This window comes from Monodon monoceros, unplaced genomic scaffold (assembly GCF_005190385.1).
Source record: "Monodon monoceros isolate NGI ecotype Baffin Bay Population unplaced genomic scaffold, NGI_Narwhal_1 Super_Scaffold_9, whole genome shotgun sequence".
Taxonomy (NCBI): Eukaryota; Metazoa; Chordata; class Mammalia; order Artiodactyla; family Monodontidae; genus Monodon; species Monodon monoceros.
The window spans coordinates 48,609,968-48,637,025 of NW_021703786.1; the positions used below are offsets into that span (position 1 = coordinate 48,609,968).

Consider the following 27,058-nt stretch of genomic DNA (forward strand, 5'->3'; position numbering starts at 1 on the left):
ACCCCTCCCCCGCCTCTATAGCTGTGTACCCCTCCCCCGCCTCTATATACCCCACCAGCAGTCTGTCCAGACCTCCCTCCACCCCCAGCTAGTGCTACAGTGAGAACGGCCGTCATCACCGATGCTGTTTTGAGCAGTCTGTGCACCCCACACTAAGCTAAGTGCTCCACAGGAGAACCAATTGGTGGTTAAGAGCACGGAATCCCGGACCTGGGTCGGCCAGGTTCCCTTCCTGACTCCACCGCAGCTGTGTGACCCTTCCGCAGCTTGCTTCCTTTCTCTGTGCCTGCTTCTGCTTGCCCGTGAGATGAGAGGAGCAGGACCTTCCTCAGTCATTGTGAGGATAACCAGGCTAATGTTGTCCACAGGCGCTTAAAGCAGTGCCCTGTTCACAGGAAGTGCTGCTGGGTTTGTTAGTAGCTCATTTCATCTTTACAACCAGCTTTGGAGAGCTGCTGTTCCTCTCTCCTGGGTGAAGGACAGGCTTAGAAAGTACAGACCAGTGGTTAAGAGCACTGACTGGGGGGCCAGACTGACTGGAGCCGGATCCCAGCTGCACCACTTGGAGCCCTGTGACCCTCAGAAGTTACTTGCAAGCTTTTTTGTGCCTCGTTTTCTTCATCTGCAGAGCAGAGGGGCCCAGGGCAAAGGGTTGTTACAAAGATTAAACTCTGGGGCGCCTGGGCAACCCAGCTGGTTCAAGGGAGGGTGCTTCCTGGGCCTCAGTATAGCCTGTTGTGGAAGAAGCTGGGGCACTGTTGGATCCCTCCTGGCTGGTGACCCCGGTGCTGTGCCCAACTCTCGCAGCTCCCGAGCCAGTTCAAGTTTGCTCCAGAGATGAATGAGTACGTGGGGGCCTTCCTGAAGGGCTGCCAGGATGACCCCGAGCGGCAGTTGGCCCTGGTGGTGGGCTTCACGTCCGTCACCAACCAGGGCCTCCCCGTCGTGCCTACCTTCTGGCGGGTCATGCAGTTCCTGAGTCTCCCCGCCCTCAAGGGCTACGTGGCCTGGCTGCGGGACATGTTTCTCCAGCCCAACCTGGACTCCTTGGTGGACTTCAGCACCAACAACCAGAAGAAAGCCCAGGACGCTTTGTTCCACGGGTGAGTGGGCCTGGTGGGGAAGGGCCTGCTGGCCCCAAAGGCCTGGACCCTCCCTCGCATGGTACCGTGGTTCCCCAAGCGGGGAGAGGTGGGGAAGATCTAAGCCTTCACTCTTTTTCTATATATAATATATATACATATTTACTTATTTTTGGCTGTGTTGGGTCTTCGTTGCTGCACGCGGGCTTTCTCTAGTTGTGGCGAGCAGGGGCTACTTTTCGTTGATGTGCGCAGGCTTCTCATTGCGGTGGCTTCTCTTTTTGCGGAGCACGGGCTCTAGGCAAGTGGGCTTCAGTAGTTATGGCACGTAGGCTCAGTAGTTGTCACTCGTGGGCTCTAGAGCGCAGGCTCAGTAGTTGTGGTGCACGGGCTTGGTTGCTCTGCAGCATGTGGGATCTTCCTGGACCAGGGATCGAACCCGTGTCCCCTGTGTTGACAGGCGGATTCTTAACCACTGCACTGCTAGGGAAGCCCCTGAGCCTTCGTTGTTAAAGGCCTCGGTTTTCTCATATGTGGCCCCGTGCTGGTGATAAGGGCGTTGGGGGATCTTGATTGGTTTTCCTGTCTCCAAGACGGGGCAAGGGGGCACTGTTTTCACCATCTCTAAACGGCTTCCGGACTTGCCTCCTGCCCACAGGCCTGAGCGAGCCGTGTTCCGGCTACGGAAGTGGATCATCTTCCGCCTGGTCAGCATCGTGGACAACTTGCACGCGGAGAAGGAGGAGGCCTTGATTGAGGAGGTGGCCAGGTATCGTCATGGGATGTGCTTGAACCCCAACTCCCCACGGGTGCAGCGGCCTCTTGTCTGATCCTAGTTTGGGTCCCCCTGGAGCCAGGAGCCTGGGGGTCAAGTTGTCCCTGCCCCTTAGGCAGGAGGAGATTTAGGGGAATTCCTTGGGGGAACCCTCGGAAGGGGGGACCGTAGAGGCTTGGGCTGGCTCCACCCTCCCCAGACGCCTTTGCGCGTCGGCAGTTTTGGGGGGTCCTCGCCTCTGCATCTGCCAGGCGCCCCTCCCACCCTCCCTGCAGCCCCAAGAGAGGCAGAAGCGGTGGTTCCCTGGCCGAGGCCACACAGCCTCACATCTTGGTTGTGAGGGAGGGATGCTGGTCCTCTCCCTAGTCCGGCCTGGGCTCTGTTCTGCTGGGGATCCAGACCTGAGAAATGTCCGTTCTCTCATCGTTGCCACCTGGCACCAGGCCCTCGGTGAGGGCCCGAGGATGGGCTGGTCAGAAGTGGCACTGACTGAGGGTAATACGGGTTATTCTCCCTCCCTCCCTCCCCAGGTTTTGTTTTTTCCACTCATTCTTCGAGACAAAGAAGCCCATGTCCCAGATCCCTGAGACCGAGCAGCACTTCTCTCACCCCCTGGACAGCCGGACCCGGGAGGTGGTGGGCAGTGCCTTCTTCAGGTGGGTGCTGGGCAGCCTGGGAGAGGTCTGAGGGTGGGCGAGCGGGCAGGAAGGTGGCCTCGGGGCGCTACTCCCTCCAGTTTGAAGCTGCGGCCCAGTGAGTTCCAGTGGGTCACAGTGTGGGGCTGGGGGGGTGTGGCCTTGTTCACCAGCCCAGCCTGTGACCCCGCTCCCGCCCCCGCCCCTACCAGCCTGCTGCAGACTCTCAGCACGCAGTTCCGGCAGGCGCCGGGGCAGACGCAGGACGGGCAGCCCTGGACCTACCACCTGGTGCGGTTCGCAGACCTGCTGTTGAGCCACAGCCGCAACGTGGTTCCCCTGGTGGCCTTCACCACGCAGCAGCGCCAGGCCTGGGACCGGTGAGAGGGTGCAGTTGCCACAGCATGGGTGGGACACTCTGGGGTACTGACGCTGGCCACAGTGCCTGAGGGTGTGCCCGTCTCACCCAGGACTCTGAAGACTCTGAAAGAACTGGAGGCCCAGTCCTCAGAGGCCAAGGCCACTGCCTTCCAGCACCTGCTACTCCTGGTGGGCATACACCTCTTCAAGGTATGGCGGCCTGGAAGGGAAGGGGTTACCTGGGGTCCGCGGTGGCCAGGAGAGGCTCTCCTCTCCTGGAGAGTGTTGAAGTTGGCAGGTTTCCTAGGCTGACTGCTCCGGCCTGGAATTATATAGCCCAAGGACAAAATCACTGCATCCACTTACTGGGCCCCAGCTACATCCTGAGCTTTCCCAGGCAGTGTCCTTTGTTTGTAATCCCCACAGTTTTGAGGCAGCCACATCTTCTTTTTGACAGGTGTGGTAACAGATTTAGGTAGAGTAACTTACCCCAGGCCATACAGCTGTTGGCTAGGATTCAAACATAGGGATCTGACTCCACTGTCCCACAGGACCTCCCAAAACTGCCTTACTGACCAGAGGTGATAGATGTAAAGAAGAGGGGCTCTGGCTCTGGGCATACCAGTCACTGATGGGGGCAGTTCTTCTGTCTGTCAGTGGTCAATTAGAAGCGGGGTCCTGATTTTTCTGTCTGACTCGCACACTTCCAGAATCCATAGTAGTGGGTTGAGGGTAGCGTGTTTCTGTCTGGTGCTCCCCACGTGGGGTTCTGTGCCCTGTCACTATATTCCTCACATTGTCACTCATACGCTTTCTCATGACAGGTCCTCTAGAACCAGCTTTGTCTCTTTTTCTATTCTTTCTACCAAGAAACTTTGACCACGTTTGGAGTTTAGTGCCGGCAGCTCTTTTGACCCTCGTGGTTTCTTCCCGGCTCTGAGCCCTGGTTTCTCTGAAGGTTTTCCTCTTGCGTTGTGTGGGCTGGCTCTTGTGGGGCTGCTTCAGGTCTTGAGTAGTCTGAGGAGATGGGACTCCCTTCTGGCCTCTTGGCTGAGGTTTTTGCTTCCAGGTCTTGGGCACTCAGCCCAGCTCGTAGATGAGCTGTGTGGATAACGATCGGTCTCGATGCCCCTTCCAATGCTTGGCACTGGGCCTCTGAGGGGCCTACCCAGACCCTGGGACCTCCGAGCTTGACTTGGGTAAAAGGTACCCAGCCACAGCCAGGAAGCTGGAGGCAAAGATGGCCAGGGCTTGGGCCCTGTTCTGGCCTTCACTCCACCAACCCTGCCCCCAATACTGACGCTGCCCTGCTGCATTATGGGGGAAAGTCTGCCTTTTTGGTACCGACAGTCACACAGGTTATTTTCAACTCACCGGTCGGTGGCTGGAGTCTGGGCTTATTCCCCTATCAAGATGGGTTTAAATTTGTTAAGATCAATGATTTTCAGGTCTTTCTCTGTAGCAATGTCGAGCCTGGTGTGGGAGGAGAAATCTAGAACTGCAAATCAGGAGGCTGGGACCTGCTGGTGCCCTGTGATCCTGACCAGGCCAGCCTTGTCAGGCTCTCCACTGCTCTGGCATCAGTGGGCAGGTTGGGCTTCACGGTCTCTGAGGGCGCTCAGACCCCGTGCCTGCGTGTTACGTGTAAAAGGTCATCAGCTCTTGGGCTGCCCCTGGGGTCTGGCTGGGATCCTCTGCTCTGGGTTGTGAGGGTGACTGGCCAGGGCAGTCTGGAGTCTTCTAGGCCTCAGATGCCAGCTTCTCCCACTTGGCCACCCCCTCTTCTGGCGCAGCAAAGGCTGGGAATGGGGCCTGGCTCCTGATTTCTGTCCTGTCCTGCACAGTCCCCCACAGAGAGCTGTGACCTCCTGGGCGACATCCAGACCTGCATCAAAAAGAGCCTGGGGGAGAAGCCCCGTCGGACCCGCTCCAAGGCCACCAGTGGGTCATCGTCCCGGGGGGGTGGGGGGGGCAGGCAATAGGGACCCAGCATGGGGCACTGGTGCCCTGCCCAGACTCAGCCCTTTCCCTGCTCACAGACCCGCAGGAGCCGCCGTGGGTGGAGGTGCTGCTGGAGATCCTGCTGGCCCTCTTGGCCCAGCCCAGCCACCTGATGCGCCAGGTGGCCCGAAGTGTGTTCAGCCACATCTGCTCCCACCTGACTCCACGTGCCCTGCAGCTCATTCTGGATGTAAGTTGGGGCCTTTGGGGAAATGGGTCCCGGGATGGGGCTCTCCAAGCGCTGGGCTGCACTAGGGCTGCCTCATTGCCACCTTGTCCTGACTGTAACCTGCAGGGTGGTTGGGGGCCTCCTGCTGTGCACGCTGACCCTGGGTTTGCCAAGAGCTGACGGGGTTTATCATGGAGGCACTGGAGGGAGTGGCTTTCTCTCCTGGGCTCCATCTTCCTCCCTGAAATGGGGACCTTTGGCCGAGACTGGACGGCCATGGTCAGGGAAGGCAGGTGAGAGGGCCCAGGGGTCTGAGGTGGGTGAAGGGGCCGGGCCAACAGATGCGTCAGCTATCTGGGAATCCCGGCAGGTGCTAAACCCCGAGGAGAGCCAGAATGAGGACGACAACGTGGTGGTTACAGATGCCTCTGAGCGGCAGTTGCTGGGGGATGCGGAGGTACGTGCCAGCGAGGGGCGGGGGTGGGCGGGCGGACACGCGGTGCGTGGTGGAGAGGCATGATGCGTGGCCCACCCACAGGACGAGAGCTCGGACGACGGCGAGGACAAGGGCAATGAAGACTCGGAGAGCGAGGAGGAGGAGAGCGACGAGGAGGAGAGCGACGAGGAGGAGCGGGACGGGGACGTGGCCCAGGGCTTCCGGGAGCAGCTGCAGGCGGTGCTGCAGGCAGGGAAGGCGCTGGTGAGCAGGAGCCGGGCTGGGGGTCCTGCGTCCGTGTGCGTCTCCTGCACGAGGCCGGGCCGCTCACGGGGCATCTGTTCCTCAGGGCGGAGCTGACGGCGAGGACGACGACGAGCTGGGGGATGAGGCCATGATGGCCCTGGACAAGAACTTGGCCAGCCTCTTTGCCGAGCAGAAGCTGCGCATCCAGGCCCGGAGGGACGAGAAGAACAAGCTACAGAAGGAGAAGGCACTCCGACGGGGCTTCCAGATCAGGGTGAGCCCGCTAGGCGGCCCCACCCCCACCCTCCATCCAGTCTCCCTCTGCTCCCGTCCCCACACCTGGCTGAGCCCACCCTTCCCGGCTACAGGTCCTAGACCTGATCGAGGTGCTGGTGACCAAGCAGCCCGAGAACCCCCTGGTCCTGGAGGTGCTCGAGCCGCTGCTGCACGTCATCCGGCGCAGCATGCGCACCAGCAGCACGAAGCAGGAGCAGGACCTGCTGCACAAGACGGCCCGCATCTTCATGTGAGCGCGGGCGGGCCCCCGGGGAGCCGCGCCTTTGGGGTTTCCTGGGTAGGAAGGGTAGGAGCTGGGAGCCCCGGGGGCCCGCATCATTCAGGAAGTCTCACGCAGCTCTGCCCCGCCCGTGTGTTCTGCAGCCCTTAGCACGGGGCCCCCAGTCCCATCCCTGCCCTCGGGGTCACTGAGGCTGGGAAACCCGACAGGGCGTCCAGCGGCGACATTCTGGGCCTGTGGCAGGGGCTGGATGGGAGACAGTAGGGGCACCTAACCCAGGCTTGAGGTGCCAGGGAAGGCCACCTGGGAGAAGTTTAGGCAGTGCAGGGAGCTCCTCAGGCTCAGAGGCCACAGGCGGGGCGGAAAGGCGTGTCCACACGTGTCACACGGGAGCCGGTCAGGCGCAGCAGAGGCGAGAGGCCTCGTGGCCCGGCCCTCGCAGTATTGGGAGCCTCGGAGGCATTTGCAGCCAGGAGGCGGGCGAGTGGGTGGTGCTAGAGCAGGGAGCCCAGCAAGAGTTGGCGCAGCGTGGCAGGTCGAGCCCTCCCTGTCTTCTGGAGGGCAGAGGAGGTGGTGGAGACAGAGAGGCCTAAGGACTCGTGCCGAGTGTGTGGCACAGAGCAGGTGGGGAGGGGCGGTGGACAGCGCAGCCCCCGCTCACGCCCCCTGCAGGCCCAGGTCCCACGCTCTCATCTAGTTCTCCCTCCCACTCGGCCCAGGCCCGAAGGGTACTGAGCGCGCAGGCCCTGGTTTGTGTCTTACAAAGAGCCTGGAAGCCACCATCCCCCGGGGGGTGGGTGTAGATGGGGCTGTGGCCAGGTCGGGGTGTTGGCCCGTGGTGGAGCCTCACCCAGGGAGCTGGTTTCCCTCCGGCTTCTTCTCAGAGCCCATCTGCATGTGGTCCCGGGCCTGCCCCTGCACCCTTGGTTAGACCCCTTTCTTCAGGTGTTTGTTTCCTGCCTGTGAAATGGGACCCGGCGTCCCTACTCTGGGGCTTGGCCCTGCCGTGGGGCGGGGGGGGGGTAACATCGTGACCACCCCCACCCCGCTCTCCCCCGCCAGGCACCACCTGTGCCGCTCCCGGCATTACTGCCGCAACGTGGGCGACCGCGTGGAGACTCTGTACGCCCAGCTGGAGCGGCTGGTGCAGCAGGCCGGTCGCCAGGCTGACTCCTCCGTCTGCCTCTACTACTTCAACGCCTCCCTCTACCTGCTCCGGGTCCTAAAGGGCAACACTGTGGGCAAGTCCACCTGCAAGGCCCAGAAGAAGGAGAAAGCCGCCACTGACACCGGCACCCAGCCCCAGGGCCCAGAGGTGAGCAGGCGCTGGCCCGGGAAGGCTCAGCTTGGAAAGTCCAAGCCGGTGGGAGCCAGTCCCAGGAGGCGGCGGGACCATCTGCCCATTTCACAGATGGGAAGTTGAGGCTGTGCCTTCCCCGGGACCCAGCTTTCAGCCTTCTGAAGGCAGCCCAGGCTCTGCTCCCATGCCAGGGCCCCCTCTCCCTGGCATCACACCAGCTCTCTCTCACATGGTGCAGGCTGCCAGCTGCTTGGATTTGAGCCTCGTGACCCCGATCTACTCATCGGCACTGAGCTCCTTCCTGACCAAGCGCAGCAGCCCGCTCACAGCTCCCATGTTCCTCAGCCTCTTCTCCCGGCACCCGGTGAGTTGTAGTGCCAGGCCGCCCCCTTGGGCCCCTGCTCGGCCCAGTCCTCACAGCCTAGCTCACAGCCCGTCACTCCCTCCGCAGATGCTCTGTAAGAACCTGCTCCCCATCGTGGTCGAGCACGTGGCAAGCCACACGCGGCCCCGCCATCAGGTAAGGGGCTTCCCAGATCCCAGCTGAGGACTTGTCTGAATTACTCGCTCGACTCCTGGCTGGCTGGTTAGCTATTTGTGAGGCCTGGGAATGCTACCCTGGGCGGGCCAGAGGGTGGGCCCTGCCCCTCCGACCTGGCCAGCCCCGCCCCCACTGTAGGCCCAGAGTAGCTGGGGCTGGGGGGCCCTTCCTGTGTGGCCCGAGCCCACCAGCTCCTCAGAGACCGTGCTCTGACCTGCGCAGAGGAAGCCCCAGGCTGATGGGTGTAGGCCTGGGGCCAGGGGTGGGACGAGGGGGCTGGAGACGCAGGAGGAAGACGCACTGAGTGAGTGGAGGGCCAGGAACCCTGTCCGGCTGACAGCCCTGGCTGCCCCCCAGGCCTCGGTTCTCCCACCTGCCTGAGAAGAAGGGGCAGGGGCAGGTGAGGGCCGAGCCTAGAGCTTCTGTGGCGACAGCGCCTCCCGCGTGGCCTATTCTAGTGCCCAGCAGGCTCCTGGAGCTCGTGGGGTCCCCCTGCGGTTCCCTCAGCCCTGGCCCAGCGTGCCGAGCCTCCTGGTCACCCCATTCTCCACCCGCCCCTCCCCAGGCCCAGGCCTGCCTGCTGCTCCAGAAGACCGTGCCCACGCGGGAGCTGAGGCTGTGCTTTAAGGACCCCGAGTGGGAGCAGCTGCTGGACCAGATCCTGGCGAAGGTCACTGAGGTAACAGCCACGGGGCTTCGCTCCCCCGCCCACTGGCAGTGGTGCTCTGGGAACCAAGGGGCAAGGGTTGCTGGACCCTGCGCCTGGGGGTGGGTTGGGGGTCCCCCCAAGGAGGCATTTCTCTCCTCGGCGCCCTAATCTCTTCGTGTGGGCAACAGCAAGGCTCTGGGCAGCTCTCTGGAGGGGCTCAGCCTGGCTGCCTTCTCCTTAGACCCTGCGGACGCTGGGTGAGGCCGAGACCAAGTCAGGGCGCCAGAAGGAGCTGTCTTCCTTGGAGCTGCTCAACGTTCTCTTCAGGAACATCCATCACGAGGTGAGAATGGGCGCGGGAGGGAGGGCACCACGTAGGCAGGGTAGGCAGTCTGAGCAGAGGTGAGGGGGCAGGTGGGGAGACAGGTGGGGAAGGTTCTGGACGCTAGGGTCAGGAATCTGGGCTTCGTGTGAGGGGCGAGGGTGCCACAGCCAGTGCCTGGCCGGGGTGAGGTGAGCCGGGGGCTGTCCCTCTGCTCCAGTAAGAAAGCCGAGAAGGGGCTGGGAGGGCTGGCGACCATGGGAGGACGCGGCTGTGAGCGCGGGGCACGGGTTTCTGGGCCTTTGGAGGCGGGCCGGGTGGGTGGAGCGTGAGACACTCAAGGGGCCGCTGTGGGCAAGGCTCTGGTTCCTCCAGTATGGCCCAGAGGAAGAGGTTTGGGGGTTCTTAGCGGAGACACTTGATCAAAGCCCAAGTGCGGGATAAGCTTCCAAGAGGAGGCTGCAGGGAGCAGACAGGGCCAGGGCCTTGCCGAGCGGCAAGCGGACCTGAGAAGCCACGCTCAGAGGGGTAGTAAAAAGCCAGGAGAGAGAGGGGTGTTCTGGAAGCCAGTGGATTTGAAAAACAACCCATTCAGTATGTGACGGGGAGGGGGAGATAGGAGGAAAGGCATTGGCAACCCTGAGGTCACTGCATGGGGCACCCCGCAGGTGGGCGGGCCTTTGGGCTGTGGGAAGAGAACGGAACATGGCACCTGGGGCTCTTTTTTTCCCTGCAATGCGAGAGAGACCGGGGATGTACAGGCAGGATTGGCTGAGGGTCCAGGAGGGGGTGGGCTCACAGAGTGGCTCTCACCGGGCAAGGGTGGGAGGACAGGGGCCAGGGAGAGGCAGGCCCTGCCCCATGTCACCACTGCAGCCACAGCCTTCCTGCCCCGCTGCAGAAGCTGACGATGGACCTGACCGCTGTCCTGGGCGTGCTGCAGCGCCGACAGCTGAGGCCGCAGCAGGGGCTCCAGCAGGGGGCGCCCTCGGCCGGCTCCAGCCGCCTGTACGATCTCTATTGGCAGGCCATGAAGTTCCTCGGAGTCCAGTACGTTCGGGGAGAGGGGGCCCCCACCTTGGGGGGGCTGGGAAGACCCTCACGTCACACACGTCCTGATGTGTGCACCGCAGTGTGGGAGCTTTGGGCCGCTTGGGGACCACGGACGCGGAGGTCAACCCTGCCCTCACCACATACTTCTTTCCTTTGCTCACTTCCTCCCAGGCGTCCCAAGTCAGAGAAGAAGGATGCCAAGGAAGTCCCTAAGGCCACGCAGAGCCCCATTAGCATGAAGCGGAAGAAAAAGGGGTTCTTGCCAGAGACCAAGAAGCGTAAGAAACGCAAGTCCGAGGGCGCCACGCAGGAGGAGGCGGCCAAGCCCGCAGCCGCCAGTGGGGACCAGCCCCCCAGCACTGGCAAGAGGAAGAGGAAGATCAAGCGCAAGGGCCCAGCCCAGTCCCAGGCGCAGGGGCTGCCTGCCTCCAAGATTCCGACCCCAGACCCCCCTGCCACAAGCCCCAGCAGCCCCGCCAAGACCCCAAAGCTGCAGAAGAAAAATCGGAAGCTGTCCCAGGTGAGCAGAGCCACCCCCTTGTCTCCTGAGTCCCCCAAGGAGCCTGCTGCCAAAAAGCGTCAGAAGAATCTGCCCCAAAAGGGGGTTTCAGGCAAGTCGCCGCAGTCCGCACTGCCTCGGAGAAAGGCCAGATTGTCTTTGGCCAGCAGGAGCCCCAGCCTCCTCCAGAGCGGGGTCAAGAAGAAGGGGCAGCTGAAGAAGGCGAAAAAGCTGTGAGTGTCCCCATCCGCCCTAGAGACTCCTATTTTTTCACCGCGATTTTAATACACAAGCCACTGTCTGAGATTCTACCTTCTGCGCCGGGGGTGGGAGGTCTGCTGCCAGCCTGCTAGTAGGTCCTGCCCCAGCAGGCGTGGCCTCAGAGACCCCAGCCCTGGGCTCGGCCCTGCCGCTGCTCTCAGGCACAGAGCACGCTTGGGACCTTGGCTCCCCAAGCGGTGTGGGCCAGGCCCAGGGCTCTGGTATCGGGCGGGTGGGGTACAAGTGTGACCATGCCTCATATCCCCCAGGCTGCTTTCCTGCGGGAGCCACTGGGGCGTGACTTAAATATCTTTATTTCTTCATTTACAAGAGGAATATATTTGGCTTCTCTCTTAAGACTCTGAGATTCACAATGAGCAGCTCTAAAAAATAAAGGAGCAGTTTGGCTTCCGGAAGGAAGAGGAAGCAACACTTGGACCTGGTTCTTGTACAACAAGAAAACATTGCTGGGGCCCCAGTTGAGTTGGTCTTTGGGGGAAGCCCACCCCTTGGTTAGCCCCCCACCCAGGGTGCCCCAGAGCTTGGTGGGGAGGGGCTACTCCACTAACTTCCTCACCATTGAAGCCACGCCAGCCATTCAACTGTGGGCAGAAAGCACTAAGCTGGCTGGCTCTTAGGGTCTCCTGCTGGCCACACGGGGCCACCGAGACCAGAACCACCTTGATTCCAGCAGCGGTACCGGGAGGGAGTGTGTGACGCAGAGGGGATGTGATGAGCTCCACGGGGGAAGCTGGGGGGCTGGCGAGAGGTTGGCGGGGGGGGGGGGGGGGGAGTCCGGAAGGGGCTGCATTTGAAAGCAGCAGATGTCTGTGTGGAGGTGGCTCTGGGCGTTGGCCTGTCCCGATGTGCCTCAGCTCCCACCAGGCTCGGCCCTGGGCCAGGAAGCTTCCTCTGACGGCCAGAGCTCTGGCTGCTGCCCCACAGATTCTGGGAATTGTCCCCTGGGCGCTGCCCCTGGAAAGGGCCCAGCCTGCGGGCCAGAGTCAGTTCATTCCTGGCTTCTGGGGGGTGGGGGTGCTATGGTGGATCCAAGGAGCCCTGTAGGCATGGGGAACCCTCAAAGGTCTCAAGCCTGGGGCACAGGTGGGGTGTAGCTGCCACCAGGGCCTTCACTCCTGGTAATGCCAGCTCCCTGTCAGGATGGTCCCCCACCTGGGAGATCTCCGAGCTGACAGCCAGCCCAAGGCAGCAGAGACAGATGTCCTCCAGAGCGACCAGCAGCTTGGGTGCCCGGCTCTGCCAGGTTGAGTCCAACGTCCACAAGGTCAGAGGCCCAGCTGACAGGCTGCAGTCCTCACACCCCAGGCGCTTCAGGGAGCCTCAGAGCCGGAAGTGCCGCCCTGAGGCTTGGGCCACCTCTCCTCTGTGCAGTCCAGGGGTTGTCGTGTCTTCAAAGCTGCAGCTGACGCCTTGCCCAGCAAGCTGTGCGGGAAAGTCCAGCCCCCCGGCCCCAGAGTCTGGGGAGGGCAGAGACTGCCCCAGGATCACATAAGCTGGGGACAGGCCGGCCTCTCCCCACATACCCACAGTGGGCTGTCGTCTTCCTGGGGCCCAGGGCCCCTGCAGCCCAGACCCAGGCCTGGGGGTCTGTCCCAGCGTATGGTTCCAGCACACACAGCCTTCCAGGTTAGTTGAGGACACAGCTTCTTGGAGCCAAGGCCACTCAGCAGTCCCAGACCAGAGCCGGTGGGCACCCAGCTGTGGGTCACATGGAAAGCTTCGGGACAGCCCTACGGGGCCAGGGCGTCGGGGGACACCTCCCAGACTAGGTAGGAGCCAGGGTTCTTCATTATCCCAGTAGCACCTGGAGGGAGGGGGTCAGAGGTCAGGTGCGGAGCCCATTCCAGAGCTTCCCTCTTTCACCATCCTCCCTATGGGGAGAAACAGGCCTTTCTTGGGGCTCTGGTAGCATGAAGGGTGTGGATCTACTGGAGCCAAGGCGTGGGGCAGTGACCTTGGATTTCGCACTGCCGGGAAGCTGCAGCCCCCAGAGGCCAGGCCCAGAGGAAGGTCCAAGGAGGAGTCAGGCCCTGGCACCTCTAGGAGGATTCGGGAGGACAGAGTCCAGAACCGAGCAGGGAGTTCCTGGCCAGTCCCCACCCTGACCTATGCCCCCAGCCCTTCTGAGGAAGGAAGGGGGAGCTGCCCCCCTCCCATGGGTCCACTGGTCAATTCGGGCAACATTTCATCAGGAAGAGGACCAAACCCAGGGTTGGGATGTGCTCAGGCAGGAGTGACGCAGGAGCTGCTCCTGCTTCCAGAACACCCATTCCACGGTGAGCTGCGTGCTCCCCCTCCACTAACCCTGCCTCTGCCCTCCTGCAAGGATTCTCACCCCCAGCCCCCCGGAACCACACTCACTGCCTCAGACTTTCACAGATGCACACGGCATCACCAGCTGGTTCACCCTGGGGGAGAGACGGGTGGGGGTCAAGGTGGCAGATCAGCGGGGGCCTGGCCCGGGCACTGCTCTGGCGCATCGCATCGCGGGGGCCGGCGGACCGGATGTGCTGGGCAGGGACCTCGTCAGCCCCAGGGGGAGGTGGGAGAGCCCAGGAGTGGGGAGAGGAGAGAGGGAGGGAGAGAGAGAGAGAGGAGTAAAGAGAGGAGAAAGAAGTCAGAAAATGAGAGGAAAAAGCAGGGTCAGAGCCCCAATCCTGAAAACCATTCATTCCAGGGAAAAACCCACCTAGAACCACCACAAACGCCCCGGGGCCACCCTGGGCTCCCTCTTGTGATGGAGGCAGCATCTGGAGGGCGGGAAGGCGTGGAGGCGGGGACCTTGTCAGCCAGATGACCCACCCACTCCCTCCTGTCCCAGCAGGCAGCAAGCCCACCCTCACCCCCACACTCACTGCTGCTCAGCCTTGGCGCGGTCGCTGAGGAAGAAGAGCGCGGTGGCCAGGAAGAACATGCCACCCAGGACCACGACGAAGGGGCAGAGCATGAGGGCGTAGCCCAGGCTCAGGAACTCCCAGAGCGGGGAGTCCTTGGTGCTCTGGCGGATCAGGTCGGAGATCTGTGGGATGGGGGTGGATGTTAGGGCGGGGCCGCCTTCCAGAGCCCTGCACCCCACCCAACCCCACCCCCAGTACTCACAAAGCCGATGAGGTAGGGGCTTCCGGCATCCCCCAGCAGGTGGGAGGTGAAGCTCTGCAGGGCAACAGCGGTGGCCCGTCTGGTGGGGATGACCACATACTGGGCGAGAGGCAGCAGGTCAGAGGCCAGCAGAGTCAGCTGTGTCCCCCTGGCCTCAGCCCAGGGGTCACGACACTTCTCAATCTCCCGTGGCCTCAGACTCGCTCCTGCCCTGGTGTCTCGACTTGCTCTCCTGGGCCCTCACCCCCTCCTCCCCAGCTTCTGAGACCAGGCTGCCTTAGCGTCGGCACTTGGCCCTTGGCGGGGAGCCAAGTGCACCGGGCACAGGGATCGCATGTGGCAACCCTGGGACCAGAACCCTGGCCTCAATCTTGCCCTCACCTCCCCACAAGCTAAAGACCCATCTTGGTTTCGCCTCCGTGGGGACCTGCCAAGGCCTGGGCTGGCTGGGATGGGTGATGGGGGGGAAGCAGGACCCTGCCTAGAAGAGCCTCCACTTTTACCCCCAGCACGGACTGCCGGAGCTGCTGGGCCCCCAGAACCCCCGCCGGACCAAGCAGGCCCTGACCCACAGGGGCTGCAGCTCCAAAGCTGGGCGGGCCAAGGTCAGACAGAGGGGTTGGTGGCAGAGGAGCAGGGGGCGGGCAGCAGCCACCTCAGTGGGTGCCCTGGGCAGCCCCCTGCCCCCGAGCTCAACTTCCTCATCTAGTCAGAGCCCCAGCCTTTGTGGACAGTCTGAGAGCAGCCAGTGCCCACCGGGCACCCAGTTACTGGGGGGGAGGGGAGACCTGGATTGCGTGGCCCCATTTCCAGGAATAATTAGTCACTTGGCCGTGACACTTAATAAAATGGGACACGATTTCCCTGGGGCCCAAACCCTCATCTGGGGCTGCCGCTGGGGCTGGGGGCAGAGGAGGGGGTCCTGCCTACCGCCAAGGGCCCTTGATTCGGGCAAACTCACTCCAACCTTCACTCCCGCACGTGCAGTGATCCCCGCCTGGCACTGAGCTGAGTCAGACCTCCCGCCCACCACACCTTTAGCCAGGGACTGGGTGAGGGGGGGCAGTGCTGGAGAGAGACCACCCCGGGTGAAGCACATACACAGGGAAGCTCGGGCGGGGCCAAGCGGGCTTCCTGGAGGGGAGCTAGCCAGGGGCCCTGATGCCCAGCCAGACTGATCTCCTAGGCTGACCCACATTCTGGCACCAAACCCCAAGTGCGCTGAAGGTGGCCCCATGAGGAGTCCTTCCTCCCCCTGCCCCCAGGGCCCACCCTGGCACCTCCCACCCTCGCCGCTGCCGGTCCCCTGCATACCCTTCTCCCAGTTCTCTCCCGGCCCTGACTTGGAGGATCACTGAGGACAGGACCAGCCAGCCCCGCCTCCACCACCCCCGTCCCAGACTGCCGCTTGTTCTCGAGGCCACAGCCCCCTCCTGCTTCCTCCCAGGCTGCTCCCATCCCCGCCCAAGGACACGAGCCCCTGCCGCCCGCCGCTCAGATGGCTCTTTGTCCCTGGCCGCCTGGTCTGGAGCCCATTGTTGGCCCCGTGAAGACGGCCTCTGTCTGCCCGACCCAGCCACGGTCACTCGGGCAGGCGCGCCTGGAACCCGGGCTGAGCCGGGAGGGCAGAGTCCACGGGAGCTCAGACCCTGAGGGTGGAGCCCTGGCAGACAGCACCACTCTGGTGCCAGCCTGGCACTGCCAGCCTCCCGGCCACAAACCTGAGCCTCCAGACATCGCCCTCCGCACCCAGTCCCCACATCCTGCCCTTCTGCCTGCTCAACCCTCTGATTCCAGGCCCTGCCCCGATGCAGACCCCCAAATCTCTGATCCCCTCTCTCCCCTCACAAGCCCAGCCGGCTCTCCCACCCCTTCACCCACCCTCCCCATCTGCCCCGAGAGGTTGAGAGGCCCCAGTCAGCACGAGGCAACCTTGGCCTGCCTCACCATGAGGATGTCCGCTGTGATGGCCCAGTTAGAAAACAGCAGCGTCTCCCCTACAAAAATGCAGATCTGCCCGGGAGAGACCAGAGCAACCATCAGGGGGCGCTCTACCCGCCACTGGCCCCAGGCTGCTCCCTGCACCCTGACTGCTGGCCGGGAGCCCCCAGAAGCCTTCCCCCCCGCTCCTGGCGGTCAGGCGCACGGGGAATTTGTGGATTATCTACAGGCTTCAAGCCAGGCCCACAGCCCTGGACAGAGCAGGGGCAGACTGAGGACTGAAGCCTCCCTGTGGGGGAGCCTCCCCGTGGGGGGGTCCCCACCCCCTGCCCCAAGTCAGACTGCATTTCCTCTTCCAGAGCCCAGCTGCCCCGCCACCCTGGCACTCCCACCGCACTCACATAGGCCCCCACGATGCTGCTCTTGGCCGCCACGAAGATGAGGCAGATAAAGATGGCGGAGCCCAGCATCCCCACAGCGCACACCAGCGGGTCAGCCCGCTGCGTCCGCAGGCGGCACCAGCGTGTGGCTCCTGCGCCCGTGACCACGCCGAGAAAACCCGTAAAGCAGGTGATGGCCCCGAAGATGAGGCTGCGGAGACAGAGGACGGTGCAGCACGGGTCAGAGGGCAGGGCTGGGGTAGAGGGGCCGGCGGCCTCCCTCACCCCGCCGCCATCCCCGCCCGCCCACTGAGCCCGCCTGGCCGCACCTGTCCTTGGCCGCACAGGGCGGGCTGCTGCACGTCTCCGCCGCCTTCTGCACGACTTGGGCGCGGTGCAGGTAGAGCGGGATCCACATGCCCAGGGCCCCTGTGGCGAAGGACACGGCCGACGTGGCCAGGGAGGAGAAGACGTAGCTGCGGCTGGGGAGAGGCCGGGGCAGCAACACTGAGCGGGGGGCCAGCATCCCCGCAGCTGGCAGGGTCGGGCCCAGGCGGCAGGCTTTCCTCCCTCCTTCCCCCAGGGACAGAAGGTCTCAAATGCCTTGCCCACGGGCTCTGGGGCTGAGGGCTCTGGCTTCAGGGATCATAAACACTAGTAGCCCCAGCACTGTGGACAGGGAGTCTGGCCAAGCAGGCTGTGTGGGCCAGCCTGCAAGCTGGGGTCCTCTCATCTCGGCGCCCCTCCCTCCCTCTTCCCACCGGACCCCTCCCAGCAGCACTCACTTGCGGATCAGGGCCTTCATGTCTCGGAGCCATGACGTCCGGGCCTTGAGCTGCCCCCCGAGCTGGTCAGCATGGCCTCTCTTAGTGGCCGGGACCAGGACGAGGATGAGCGTTCCTGTGATCATGCCCAGGATGGGGGACACCTGGTGGGTCAGGGTGCACCCAGTTAGGACACCAGCGCCCAGGCGTCTTTGTCTCTGCTGCACCTGGAAGGGGGAGCAGGCCAGCCACGCCTTCTCTGGGCCCTGGGCTCCTCCTCTGGGCTAGTATCTGCTCAGCCTTCCTGACTGGGCAAAGCCACTGAGGGTGAGGCTAGCATATGGGGCTTGGGGGCTCAAAATGGGCTGTGCCGACCAGGGGCAGGATGGGAGGGAGGGATGGTCAGATGGATGGAGGAGGGAGGACAGGTGGCTGAATAGTCAGAGAGATGGATAGACGGATGGATGGATGGATGGATAGATTGCTGGGTGGATGAATTAACACATGGAAGGACAGGAGGATGGATGAGTGGATAGGTGACGAGTGACGAGTGATGGATGATGGGTGATCGATGGAACAAAAGGAAGACAAGTAGGTGGGCGGACACATGGAATGATGACTGGGAGAGGAGAGTTCCTGGGGACAGGGAGCCAGATACCAGCTCCTGCCCGCCTCCCTGGGTCTGGAAAAGTTTCCCAGGCCAGCTCCTCACCCTGGTGGTGGTGGGGCACTGAGAAGGGACTGGCTGCGCATGTAGCTTATCGTTTGGGAGGGGCCCGTGTGGGTTCCAGGAGAACAGAGGCTCAGGAGCCCCTTTGGGTCTTCCCTGCATCCTGCCCAGTGCCGAGAACAGAATCTCCAAGGCCCCAGGCCTCTCTCCAGATGGAAAGAGCACATCTCGGGAGTCTGGATTCCAATATACCAGTCCCTCCACCAGCTCCTGAGAACAGGGAAATCTGTACCCATCCCCACCAGGCCTGGGAGCCCATGGTCTGGGGAGTTCCTCTCCATGCGCCGCCCCCCATGAAAAAATTCCACGGAGGCTGCTTCCTTCCTGCTTTTGAGGAAAAAACACTTTGTCTTAAGCTTCCTCTCCTTCACAAGACTGGGGATCTCTGTTTCCTCTGATTGCACTGTCCTGGGGCCTTGGCAGACTTGTGCCGAATCCTCCTGCAGGACAGGAAGTGGCTCCAGACCCCGGGGCCCTCACACAGAGGTCTCGCCTCAGCCCCACCCCAGCACAGGGCCACAGCAGGAAGTGCCGCCATGAACGTGGAATTTCCTTCGTCCTCACAGACTGGGGCCCCTGAGTGGGGCGAGCCTGGCACCCTTCACACCTCCAAGTGAACGGAAGGAGAAGAGCCCAGGCCCGCGAGGTGGGGAGCCTGGTGGCTGAGGCTCTGTCCCTGAATCTCTGGGTGACCCTGGGCAACGGCTGGTCTGGGGGTGTCCTTACCCGCAAGGCCCAGTGCCAGTCTCCGGCCGCCTGCTTCACGCTGGAGCCGGTGATGTAGCCCAGGCCGCTGCAGAGAGGACGGGACGGTCAGGCAGGGATGGGCAGGGCGTCGGGGGCAGGGGATGCTCACCAGTCTAGGAGGCCACCAGCCCCCGCCCCCACCCAGCCAGCCAGGGAGCTGGTCCAGGCGCTTCTCAAGGCTGCCTGCCCATGTGTTTAGGTCGCAGAGGACCAAACTCCAGGGAGAGGGAGTGGTAAGAAATCCGAAGGGACCCGGCCCGGATCCTCACCTGCCCAGAGGGATGGCGAAGTAGAAGACAGACAGCATGAGTGTGCGTGTGTTCTTGGTGAAGAGGTCGCCGATGATGGTGGGCGCGATGGTGGAGTAGCTGGCCTCACCGATGCCCACCAGCCCGCGGGACAGGACCAGCAGCCAGAAGTGCTGTGGGGAGGGGCGGAGAGCGCTGGGGGGGGGGCCCACCTGCTCCCTTGCCTGCGCATCCCCGCTCCCCGCTTTGCTCCCTACCCGCGGCAGGGCCCAGGAGAGAGGGTGGAGCCCAACCCCTGCCTCAGCAACGACTACACCCCAGGCCACTCTGGGCCTCAGTTCCTGCCTCTGAATAGTGGGTCGGACTGGGTCTAGCCGGCCCAGTGCTCGGATGGAGCTGGACTTTCAGGGGCTGAGAGTTGTAGGTTTGGCGGGGGACGACGTAAGCCTGTGTCTCCACTGCCACCCTGACTCATTGGGAGACTTCCTCCCTGGGTTCTGGCCCCATCTTGGGAGCCTCAAGCCACCCCTACTCTGTGTCCCATCCCCTGACCAGGCAGCTGGGCTGACCCTAGCAGCACTGAGGACCCAGTGTAAATGGGGAGTGGGCAGGGCAGCCCAGTGGGCTCAGTGCCCCTCCCCCATGCACACATCAAAGAGCAAAGCCCAGCTACATGGGAAGGGTGGGGCCGTGCCAGCTGCCAGTGGTTCTACCCCTTTGATGTGGACCCAGCCCCTCCATCCCCCCAGCTGCCCAGGTCCTGAGAACCAAGCCTGGTCATTTTTCCCCGGCCCCACCCCGACCACCCATCCGGCCAGCATTGCCCACATCCAGCCCTCCTCCGGGTCTCCCTGTTTCTGCACATCTCTTTCCCGGCCCTCTCTCTGTGTCGCTGGTCCTGCCCATCCATGTCTGCGCCTCTCGTTTCCATAGTTCATTCGCTCTCTCACCCTCCATCTCTGAGTCTTCCTTCTCCTGGCCCCTTGCCTGGGCTTCTTTCCCGGAGAAGCAGCAGCCCACAGCCTTTGCCTATTTTTCTGTTGGGTTCTTTGTCTTTCTTGTATTGGTTTCTGTTAGCGTTTTCTATATCATGGGAATTGAGGTTTATTAGATAGGTCACAAATATTTTCCATCATCTTTCTTTCCACTTTGTTTGTGGGGAGTTTCATCATACAGAAGCTTTATTTTGTGTTGGTTAATTTGATGCTGTCCAAGCTGTTGATTTTCCCTTAATGGCTTCTGGATTTCACATCTTGCTCAAGAAGGGCTAGTCCATCCCAGAATGATACAAAATATTCTTTTATCTTTTATGTTTGTTATATTTTAGAAAGAGAAAGAAAATGGGAGTGATTTCCTTATTCTCCTCCGTACAAGAGCAGGCAGATAAGACCTCTTTGACAAGGGATCCCATAGATCCCCACTCCTCCCCCAGGAACTGGCTATCTTGTGCATTTGTCACGACTTCCTCTCTACCTTTGCCTACACATACACGTACCAAGGAACAACATTTAGTGTCCCCTGTGTGCTCTCAAAAAATAAACATAAAAAGACCATCCCTCGGACTTCCCTGCTGGGCCGGTGGTTGAGAATCCACCTTCCAGTGCAGGGGACGCAGGTTCGGTCCCTGGTTGGGGGACTGGGAGCCCACATGCCGCAACTACTGAGCACATGAACCACAGCTAGAGAGCAGCCCACGTGCCGCAACGAAGATCGTGCGTGCCGCAACTAAGACCCGACACAGCCAAAAGTAAAATAAATATTTAAAAAAAGAGAGAGAGCATTCCATGCATCTTGTCCCACAACTTGATTTTTTTCCCTCATTTTTGGAAACCCATTTCAGCTGGTTAATATAGATCTAGTTCATTCATTTGCTGCTAAGAAGCTCACAGTATGAATACACCCCACTCTATCTGGGCGCCCCCCAAGTCGAGGTCATTTAGTTTCTCTCTTTTTTTTCTATTACAAAACTTGCAGCAAACATCCTTACGTAAACCTGTCACTTTGTGTCCACAAGTTGGGAGTTTCTCCCTTCGGCATATACCCCCAAGTAGAAGGCTGGGCTGTGCGGTGTACACAGAATTTTACAAAATCCTGCCCCACTTTGCTCTCCAAAGAGGCTCTACCAATTTACACTCCCACTAGTAGCTTGAATAACACTTGGTATTGTCAGCCTTTTTAATTGCCGCCAATATGATGGGTGTGAAATGGTAACTCATTGTTGTTTCAATTTGCAGTGCCCTGATTACTCAAGAAGCCGAGAACCATCTCTTCCTACATATGTTGCCTGTTGTGGGATCTTCCCCTGGAAGTGCCTGTCACTATCCTTTGCCCATTTTTTCTACCGGGTTGTTTGTCTTTTTCTGGTTGAATTATAGTTCTAGACCTTTATGGTTCGCTTTTTACTTAACTTTCACCTAGCTGGGATTTATTTTGAAGTATGGTTAGAAATACAGACCATACTTTATCTTCCATCCAGATGGAGAATCAATACTCCCAAAACCATTTATTTGAGATGCAACTTTCATCCTCCACTCAATTCCCATAGAAAGGAGGACTCTGTCTCCTTGATCTCTGAGTTTATCCCTCTGCTGTTTTCATTAGAATAGCCATGTTTTGATAACTGATAGGACAAGAGCCCTTTCATTGTTGTTTTCACAATGTTCTTGGCTGTTCCTGGGCACGTTCTCTGCCAAATTTACCTCAGAATCACATTGCCAAGGTCCGCCAAAAACCCCCATGGGACTCGGATTGTGACTGCAATGAACTCATAGATTAATTGGGAGTGATCCGTTTCTCTCTCTGCCTCTACTCATCTTCTCTCCCCGTCTCTCCCTTCCCTCCACACACCCAGAGTGGGGCCCAGCCCTGACATCGTGCTCCTGTACTCACTGGTTAACCCCAGAAGCAGCCCCAGAGGTCAGACAATGAGGAGCCTGGTCGGGGGCAGAACAAGAGCCAGAGGGGGTCCAGAAGCTTCTTCTGGTCCAGTCCCCATTTTTGACTGTGGCCATCAGGCTCTACCTGACGTTCTAGGCCTGGGATCTTTTGGTTTTTTTTTTTTTTTTAATTTATTTTTAGCTGCGTTGGGTTTTCGTTGCTGCACGTGGGCTTTCTCTAGTTGCGGCTAGCGGGGGCTACTCTTCGTTGTGGTGCGCAGGCTTCTCATTGCGGTGGCTTCTCTTTTTGCAGAGCACGGGCTCTAGGTGCACGGGCTTCAGTAGTTGTGGCTCACAGGCTCAGTAGTTGTGGCTCGTGGGCTCTAGAGCACAGGCTCAGTAGTTGTGGCGCACGGGCTTAGTTGCTCCGTGGCATGTGGGATCTTCACAGACCAGGGCTCAAACCTGTGTCCCCTGCATTGGCAGGTGGATTCTTAACCACTACGCCACCAGGGAAGTCCTAGGCCTGGAGCTTATTACCTGGCCTGACCCTTCTCTATGAAGCTGCCCCATGAAGCAAACTTGTATCCCCCAAACCTGCCAGTTCTCTCTGCCCTCACCTCCAACCTCCTCTCGATCAGTGTAAATCTGACTCACCATTGCCCTTCTTCAGACTCTTCCAGGGTCCAGCACTTCCCTCAGGAGAAAGCTCAGGCCTTCCAACCTGGCATTCAAGGCTCTCCATGACCTGGTCCCTGCCTTCCTTTCCAGCCAAAGCACTCTCCTCCTCAATCTACCAACACACTCCACCATTTCTGCCTCCATGGGGCTGCTCCCTCTGCCTGTGCTATCTTCACCAAAAGGCCTAACCTCCCTGTCTTGCCTGCCCAGCTCAACTGCCACCTCCTCCAGGAAGTCTTCCCTGACCACATGGATGTCAGAGACTGCTCTCTCTTCAGTGAGGACTTTCAGCACTTTGCTTATCTTGAAGGCTCTGAACATGGGAGCTCCTGTCACATCTTCCCATCCCCAGGCCTGGGTGCTCCCAAGGCCAGGGTCTCCTCCTTTGTCCCCTAGGCTGAACACTCCCTGAAGGCAAATCCTGGTCTTCTCCCCTTCTTTTTTTTTTTTTTTTTTTTTTTAAGATTTAATTTTATTTATTTTTGGCTGCTTTGGGTCTTCATTGCTGCATGCAGGCTTTCTCTAGTTGCAGCGAGCGGGGGCTACTCTTCATTACAGTGCGCAGGTTTCTCATTGTGGTGGCTTCTCTTGTTGCGGAGCACAGGCTCTAGGTGCGCGGATTTCATAGTTGCAGCACGCAGGCTCTAGAGCTCAGGCTCAGTAGTTGTGGTGCACAGGCTCAGTAGTTGCGACATGCAGGCTCTAAAGTACAGGCTCAGTAGTTGTGGTGCACGGGCTTAGTTGCTCCACGGCATGTGGGATCTTCCTGGACCAGGGCTCGAACCTGTGTCCCCTGCATTGGCAGGCGGATTCTCATCCGCTGCGCCACCAGGGAAGTCCCTCCCTTTCTTCCTCTATCTCCCTCTATAGTAGCCATCATGTAATTGTCCATCCTCTGCTTGAAGACCCCTAGTGACGGGACACTCACTACCTCTCAGAGCAACATATCTCCTCATTGGAAGAAAGAACAGAAATAATGATTTGTTGAAACCTGCCATGTGTCAGGGTCTGGACATTCATGAGTTCAATTATTTCTCACAACCACCCTTCATACTAAGAAGTATTATCCCCAATTAAAGATGAGGAAATTGAGGCTCAGAGAAGTTTCTCCAGATCACAAAGCTGAGCGGGCAACAGAATTGGGATATTCAAATCCAGAACTGCAGGAGCCAAGTAAGAAACATCTTCCTTCCTGGGAATTCCCTGGCAGTCCAGTGGTTAGGACTCCACACTCTCATTGCTGAGGGCCTGGGTTCAATCCCTGGTTGGGGAACTAACATCCCACAAGCTGCACATTGTGGCCAAAAAAAAAAAAAAAAACAGAAAGAAAGATCTTCCTTACACTGAACTAATGTTTGTCTCCCTAGGACTTTGACCCAAGGAGTTGGCTGATGGTCGGACAAAGAGCAAACTGTGTGAGGCCTAGAGAAGGGTAGTGACGCATCTAGGGTCCCACAGCAAGATGACGGCAGAGCCAGAACTAGAACCCAAGGGTCCTGACTCCTTGGCCAGACTTGCCCCCCTGATCCTTGCATCCTCCCCAAATCAGAAGCAGCTCAGAGAGAGTCAGGATGCCACACAGGGCTGTGAGTCCCTCAGTTCAAGGCCAGCACGGGGAAAGCCCAATCGGTAGGGCCAGTGTATAGAAGTACCCAAAGACCCCCCTCATCCCACCATACTTGGACCCAACGGGCTGGAACCCCAGTCTAGACTAGGATAGGTCAATCAGACTTGCCACCCGCTGGAGGAACCAGGACACAGGGACAGGATGAGCAGGAATGCCGGGTGGAATGCCCGGGCAGGCCTCACCTGCTGCGGGATGAAGGAGCTGGAGAACGTGACAGCCGACCAGAAGAAAATCCCACAGCTGAGGATCACTCTCCTGTTGAAGCGGTCACCCAGGTAGCCAAAGATGGGGGCAGCCACCATGAAGCTGCAGATAAATGCTGCGTGGGGAGAGGAGAGCCGCAGTTGTGGCACAGGGGTCTCATGGCTGAGCCCACCCGCCCAGACCACCCAGCGAGAGGCCAGGCGCCTGCTGAGGAAGCAGCCGCTGCCCGCGAGGGGCAACCTCGGCCAGATCTGGGCCCAGGGGAGGCGGGACAGGCCCTCTGGGTTAGGAGACTCCACGACTCCATCCTCTTCAATGCCCAGTGGCAGACGAGCCCTTCGGGTACTTTTTAAAAGAGTAAAGATTATTCACTGAACACTTTCTACTTGTCAGGTGCTAGGGGCTCACCACACAGCATCTTGTGTATCTTTCTGACCCCCATCCCACCTCACAGATGGGGAGACACTCAAAGAGAAGTGACTTGCCTAAGGCCCCACCGATAGTAAATGTCCCAGTGGGGATTTGGCCCCCTGTCTGACTCCAGAGCCAGTGTTCCTTATACTTTGCCATGCTACTCTCCTTATTATACTGGAAAAAAAGGTTCAGAGAGGGAAAGGGACCTACCCAAGGTCACACAGCAAATTGGGTCAGAACTGGACCTGGAACCCCCAGTCTTATACCTGCCAGACCACACAGCCACCCTTACTCCCAGCAGACTGCAGACTTTCCTGACATTTGGCAACACTGTCATTCATTTGTTCATTCATTCACTCATTCATTCATCCATCCTTTCATCCATTCAACAAAGACCAAAATTCCTAGACTCTTGCAGTTTTCATTCTAGTGAGAAACAATGAAATAAAAAACATAGTATGTCAAGGGGTGACACATGCTAAGGAGGGAAAAAGGGCAGAAACAGGAGATAGGAAAAGTGTGTGAGAAAAAGAAAACAGATGTTAACATTTTAAATAGAAAGGTCAGAGGTGACATTTCAGCAAAGACCTGGAGGAGAGGAGGAGACAAATCATGCAAATATTGGGTTGAGAACAGCAAGTGCAAAGGCCCTGGGGCAGGAATGTGCTTAGCATATTTGTGGAACAACAAATAGACCAGAGTGGCTGGAGCAGAGGGACCCTGGGGAAAAGGCCAGATGGGGTAGGGCCTTGTGGCTCACTGTGGTGACTGTGGCTTCTACGGGTGAGAAAGGAAAACACCAGAGGATGCTGAGCAGAGGAGTGATGTGACCTGGTTTTGTTCTTCCAGAACAATAGAGCAGCAGAGTCTTAGAGGACCCTGTGGGGATGGCACTACTAGTATGGGAGGGGCCTTCGAGGTCTCAGGGGGGATAAAGAGTCCAGCAACGCAGGGTAGTCGCTAGGTCATGCGGTGAGGCAGCCCCTGATTCCTCCTCCTGGAAGGCAATCCCACAGCTGACGGGCAGATGGCCAGACAAAGGCCGGGTGGGCAGATAAGGTGGCCGGCCAAGCTAAACATTCACAGGGTCTGGCTGTTCCCTCACAGACCTGAGCCCCTAGGAGAAGAGATAGAGGGAGGGGAGGAAGGAGGCAAGGAGGTGAGAGCAGGCTGGGCTGGTGCAGCGCGACTGTCCCTCACTTATCCCAGGGAGCAGGATGGTGAGCGTGTATGGGTGTGGGGGGCAATCTTTTAACCCCAACTGTGTGATTGGGGCCTCGGGCAGAATCAGCAGAGAGGTGCACAAATCTGGGCACCAGAGACGCAGTGCCTGGTCTTGAATTCAGCTCTATTCCTTTCCAGCTGGGTGACCTTGGGAAGGTCACAACCTCTCTGTCCCTCAATTCAGTGGTGCACTGATAAATGTTTAGCAACTGGCTCTCCAAAAATGAGGCGGGGTGGGGGGGAGCCCTGATGTGTAGTGTTTGCCCGTTTTCATGGTGCACATACTCCCACCATGGCCTGATTTCAAGCTACCAAGGTGATGTCACTAATCAGAGTTGGGAAGAGAGATGCAGTCACAGAGCTGTACATGGAGTATTTCTACCACCTAGATCCAACAGATATAAATAACCTTAAGAACGTAGATAATAGTGAAAGGTAGCAAAATAATTAGGGGGTGATGAATTCTGAATGTTTATTACCTTTGGGTTTTTCTTTTTAATAGCTCTTTGGAGTATAATTATACAAAGTATAACTGTATCATTGCTTCACCATACTGTGTTAGTTTCTGTTGCACAACAAAGCAAATCAGCCATACGCATACACGTGTCCCCACATCCCCTCCCTCTTGAGCCTCCCTCCCACCCTCCCTATCCCGCCCCTCTAGGTCATCGCGAAGCACCGAGCCGATCTCCCTGTGCTCTGCTGTGATGTCGTGTAATTGTAAGTTTATATAATTTAGTTTGTAATAACGGTTGTGCTTAACAACCAGCTCACACAATTCCTGAAAATTTAACAATCAACTCTCATGAACCTAAGCCACCTCCAGCACACCAACTTCCTCATCTGTAAAATAAAGATAAAAATAGCAACTCCCTGCTTGCTCTGAGCACTGGATGAGATAATGCGTGTAAGGTGCTTAATGCCACGCCCTGCCCATGCCCAGAGTGGGTCAGCTCTTGGTCAACACTGGGCCCTTGTTTAGATCAGTCAAGGTAGAAATTATTTCTTCTTATCTAGAAAAAGAATTTTTCCTGCTGGGTCTGTCTCCCAGGACCTGCCTGAGATCAGACCAGGATATGGGCTGGAAAGAGATTTCAGTCTCATCAGGACTTACACATGTTAGGGGAGAAGGAAGAATTGTTGCCTCTATGCCTGTCTGTATTAGGTGAGGAGTGGACAGAAAGAATCAGAATAGGAGTTGCCCCCCTGTCTGGCCAAGAAGCAGACCCTGTCCATGGGTTGCCCAGCTTAAAGAG

General features: G+C 59.2%; 3 protein-coding genes across 6 annotated transcripts in view; 1 reads left to right on the forward strand and 2 right to left on the reverse strand.

Annotated features, from left to right (window-relative positions):
* The window catches only part of MYBBP1A (MYB binding protein 1a), a 15,943-nt gene extending 4,328 nt beyond the window's left edge, over nucleotides 1–11,615 (forward strand). For both annotated transcript variants that reach the window (XM_029212873.1, XM_029212872.1), the window contains exons 10-27: nucleotides 808–1,103; nucleotides 1,741–1,851; nucleotides 2,388–2,513; nucleotides 2,705–2,872; nucleotides 2,963–3,062; nucleotides 4,697–4,793; nucleotides 4,892–5,043; nucleotides 5,393–5,479; nucleotides 5,561–5,722; nucleotides 5,808–5,978; nucleotides 6,073–6,230; nucleotides 7,284–7,536; nucleotides 7,760–7,885; nucleotides 7,973–8,041; nucleotides 8,628–8,741; nucleotides 8,953–9,054; nucleotides 9,935–10,083; nucleotides 10,258–11,615. In XM_029212873.1, coding sequence (XP_029068706.1) covers nucleotides 808–1,103; nucleotides 1,741–1,851; nucleotides 2,388–2,513; nucleotides 2,705–2,872; nucleotides 2,963–3,062; nucleotides 4,697–4,793; nucleotides 4,892–5,043; nucleotides 5,393–5,479; nucleotides 5,561–5,722; nucleotides 5,808–5,978; nucleotides 6,073–6,230; nucleotides 7,284–7,536; nucleotides 7,760–7,885; nucleotides 7,973–8,041; nucleotides 8,628–8,741; nucleotides 8,953–9,054; nucleotides 9,935–10,083; nucleotides 10,258–10,822 — 3,006 coding nt within the window. In that variant the 3' untranslated portion in view covers nucleotides 10,823–11,615. The remainder of the gene's footprint in view (nucleotides 1–807; nucleotides 1,104–1,740; nucleotides 1,852–2,387; nucleotides 2,514–2,704; nucleotides 2,873–2,962; nucleotides 3,063–4,696; nucleotides 4,794–4,891; nucleotides 5,044–5,392; nucleotides 5,480–5,560; nucleotides 5,723–5,807; nucleotides 5,979–6,072; nucleotides 6,231–7,283; nucleotides 7,537–7,759; nucleotides 7,886–7,972; nucleotides 8,042–8,627; nucleotides 8,742–8,952; nucleotides 9,055–9,934; nucleotides 10,084–10,257) is intronic.
* A 23-nt stretch (nucleotides 11,616–11,638) lies between these two features.
* Nucleotides 11,639–27,058, reverse strand: part of SPNS2 (sphingolipid transporter 2) — a 35,156-nt gene continuing 19,736 nt past the window's right edge. Inside the window, exons 3-13 of one of the 2 annotated variants that reach the window (XM_029212875.1) lie at nucleotides 24,143–24,279; nucleotides 18,798–18,949; nucleotides 18,508–18,574; nucleotides 17,073–17,215; nucleotides 16,617–16,769; nucleotides 16,309–16,498; nucleotides 15,914–15,979; nucleotides 13,967–14,065; nucleotides 13,723–13,886; nucleotides 13,229–13,275; nucleotides 12,445–12,671 (exon numbers count right to left, since the gene is read on the reverse strand). In XM_029212875.1, the coding sequence (XP_029068708.1) occupies nucleotides 13,233–13,275; nucleotides 13,723–13,886; nucleotides 13,967–14,065; nucleotides 15,914–15,979; nucleotides 16,309–16,498; nucleotides 16,617–16,769; nucleotides 17,073–17,215; nucleotides 18,508–18,574; nucleotides 18,798–18,949; nucleotides 24,143–24,279 (1,214 nt within the window). In that variant the 3' untranslated portion in view covers nucleotides 12,445–12,671; nucleotides 13,229–13,232. Of the gene's footprint in view, nucleotides 12,672–13,228; nucleotides 13,276–13,722; nucleotides 13,887–13,966; nucleotides 14,066–15,913; nucleotides 15,980–16,308; nucleotides 16,499–16,616; nucleotides 16,770–17,072; nucleotides 17,216–18,507; nucleotides 18,575–18,797; nucleotides 18,950–24,142; nucleotides 26,403–27,058 lie in introns of those variants that run through there. The other variant, XM_029212876.1, reaches the window with a different exon arrangement.
* The window catches only part of SPNS3 (sphingolipid transporter 3 (putative)), a 76,300-nt gene continuing 73,331 nt past the window's right edge, over nucleotides 24,090–27,058 (reverse strand). For both annotated transcript variants that reach the window (XM_029212879.1, XM_029212878.1), the window contains one exon: nucleotides 24,090–24,279. The gene's annotated coding sequence lies outside the window, so the exon portion shown is untranslated. The remainder of the gene's footprint in view (nucleotides 24,280–27,058) is intronic.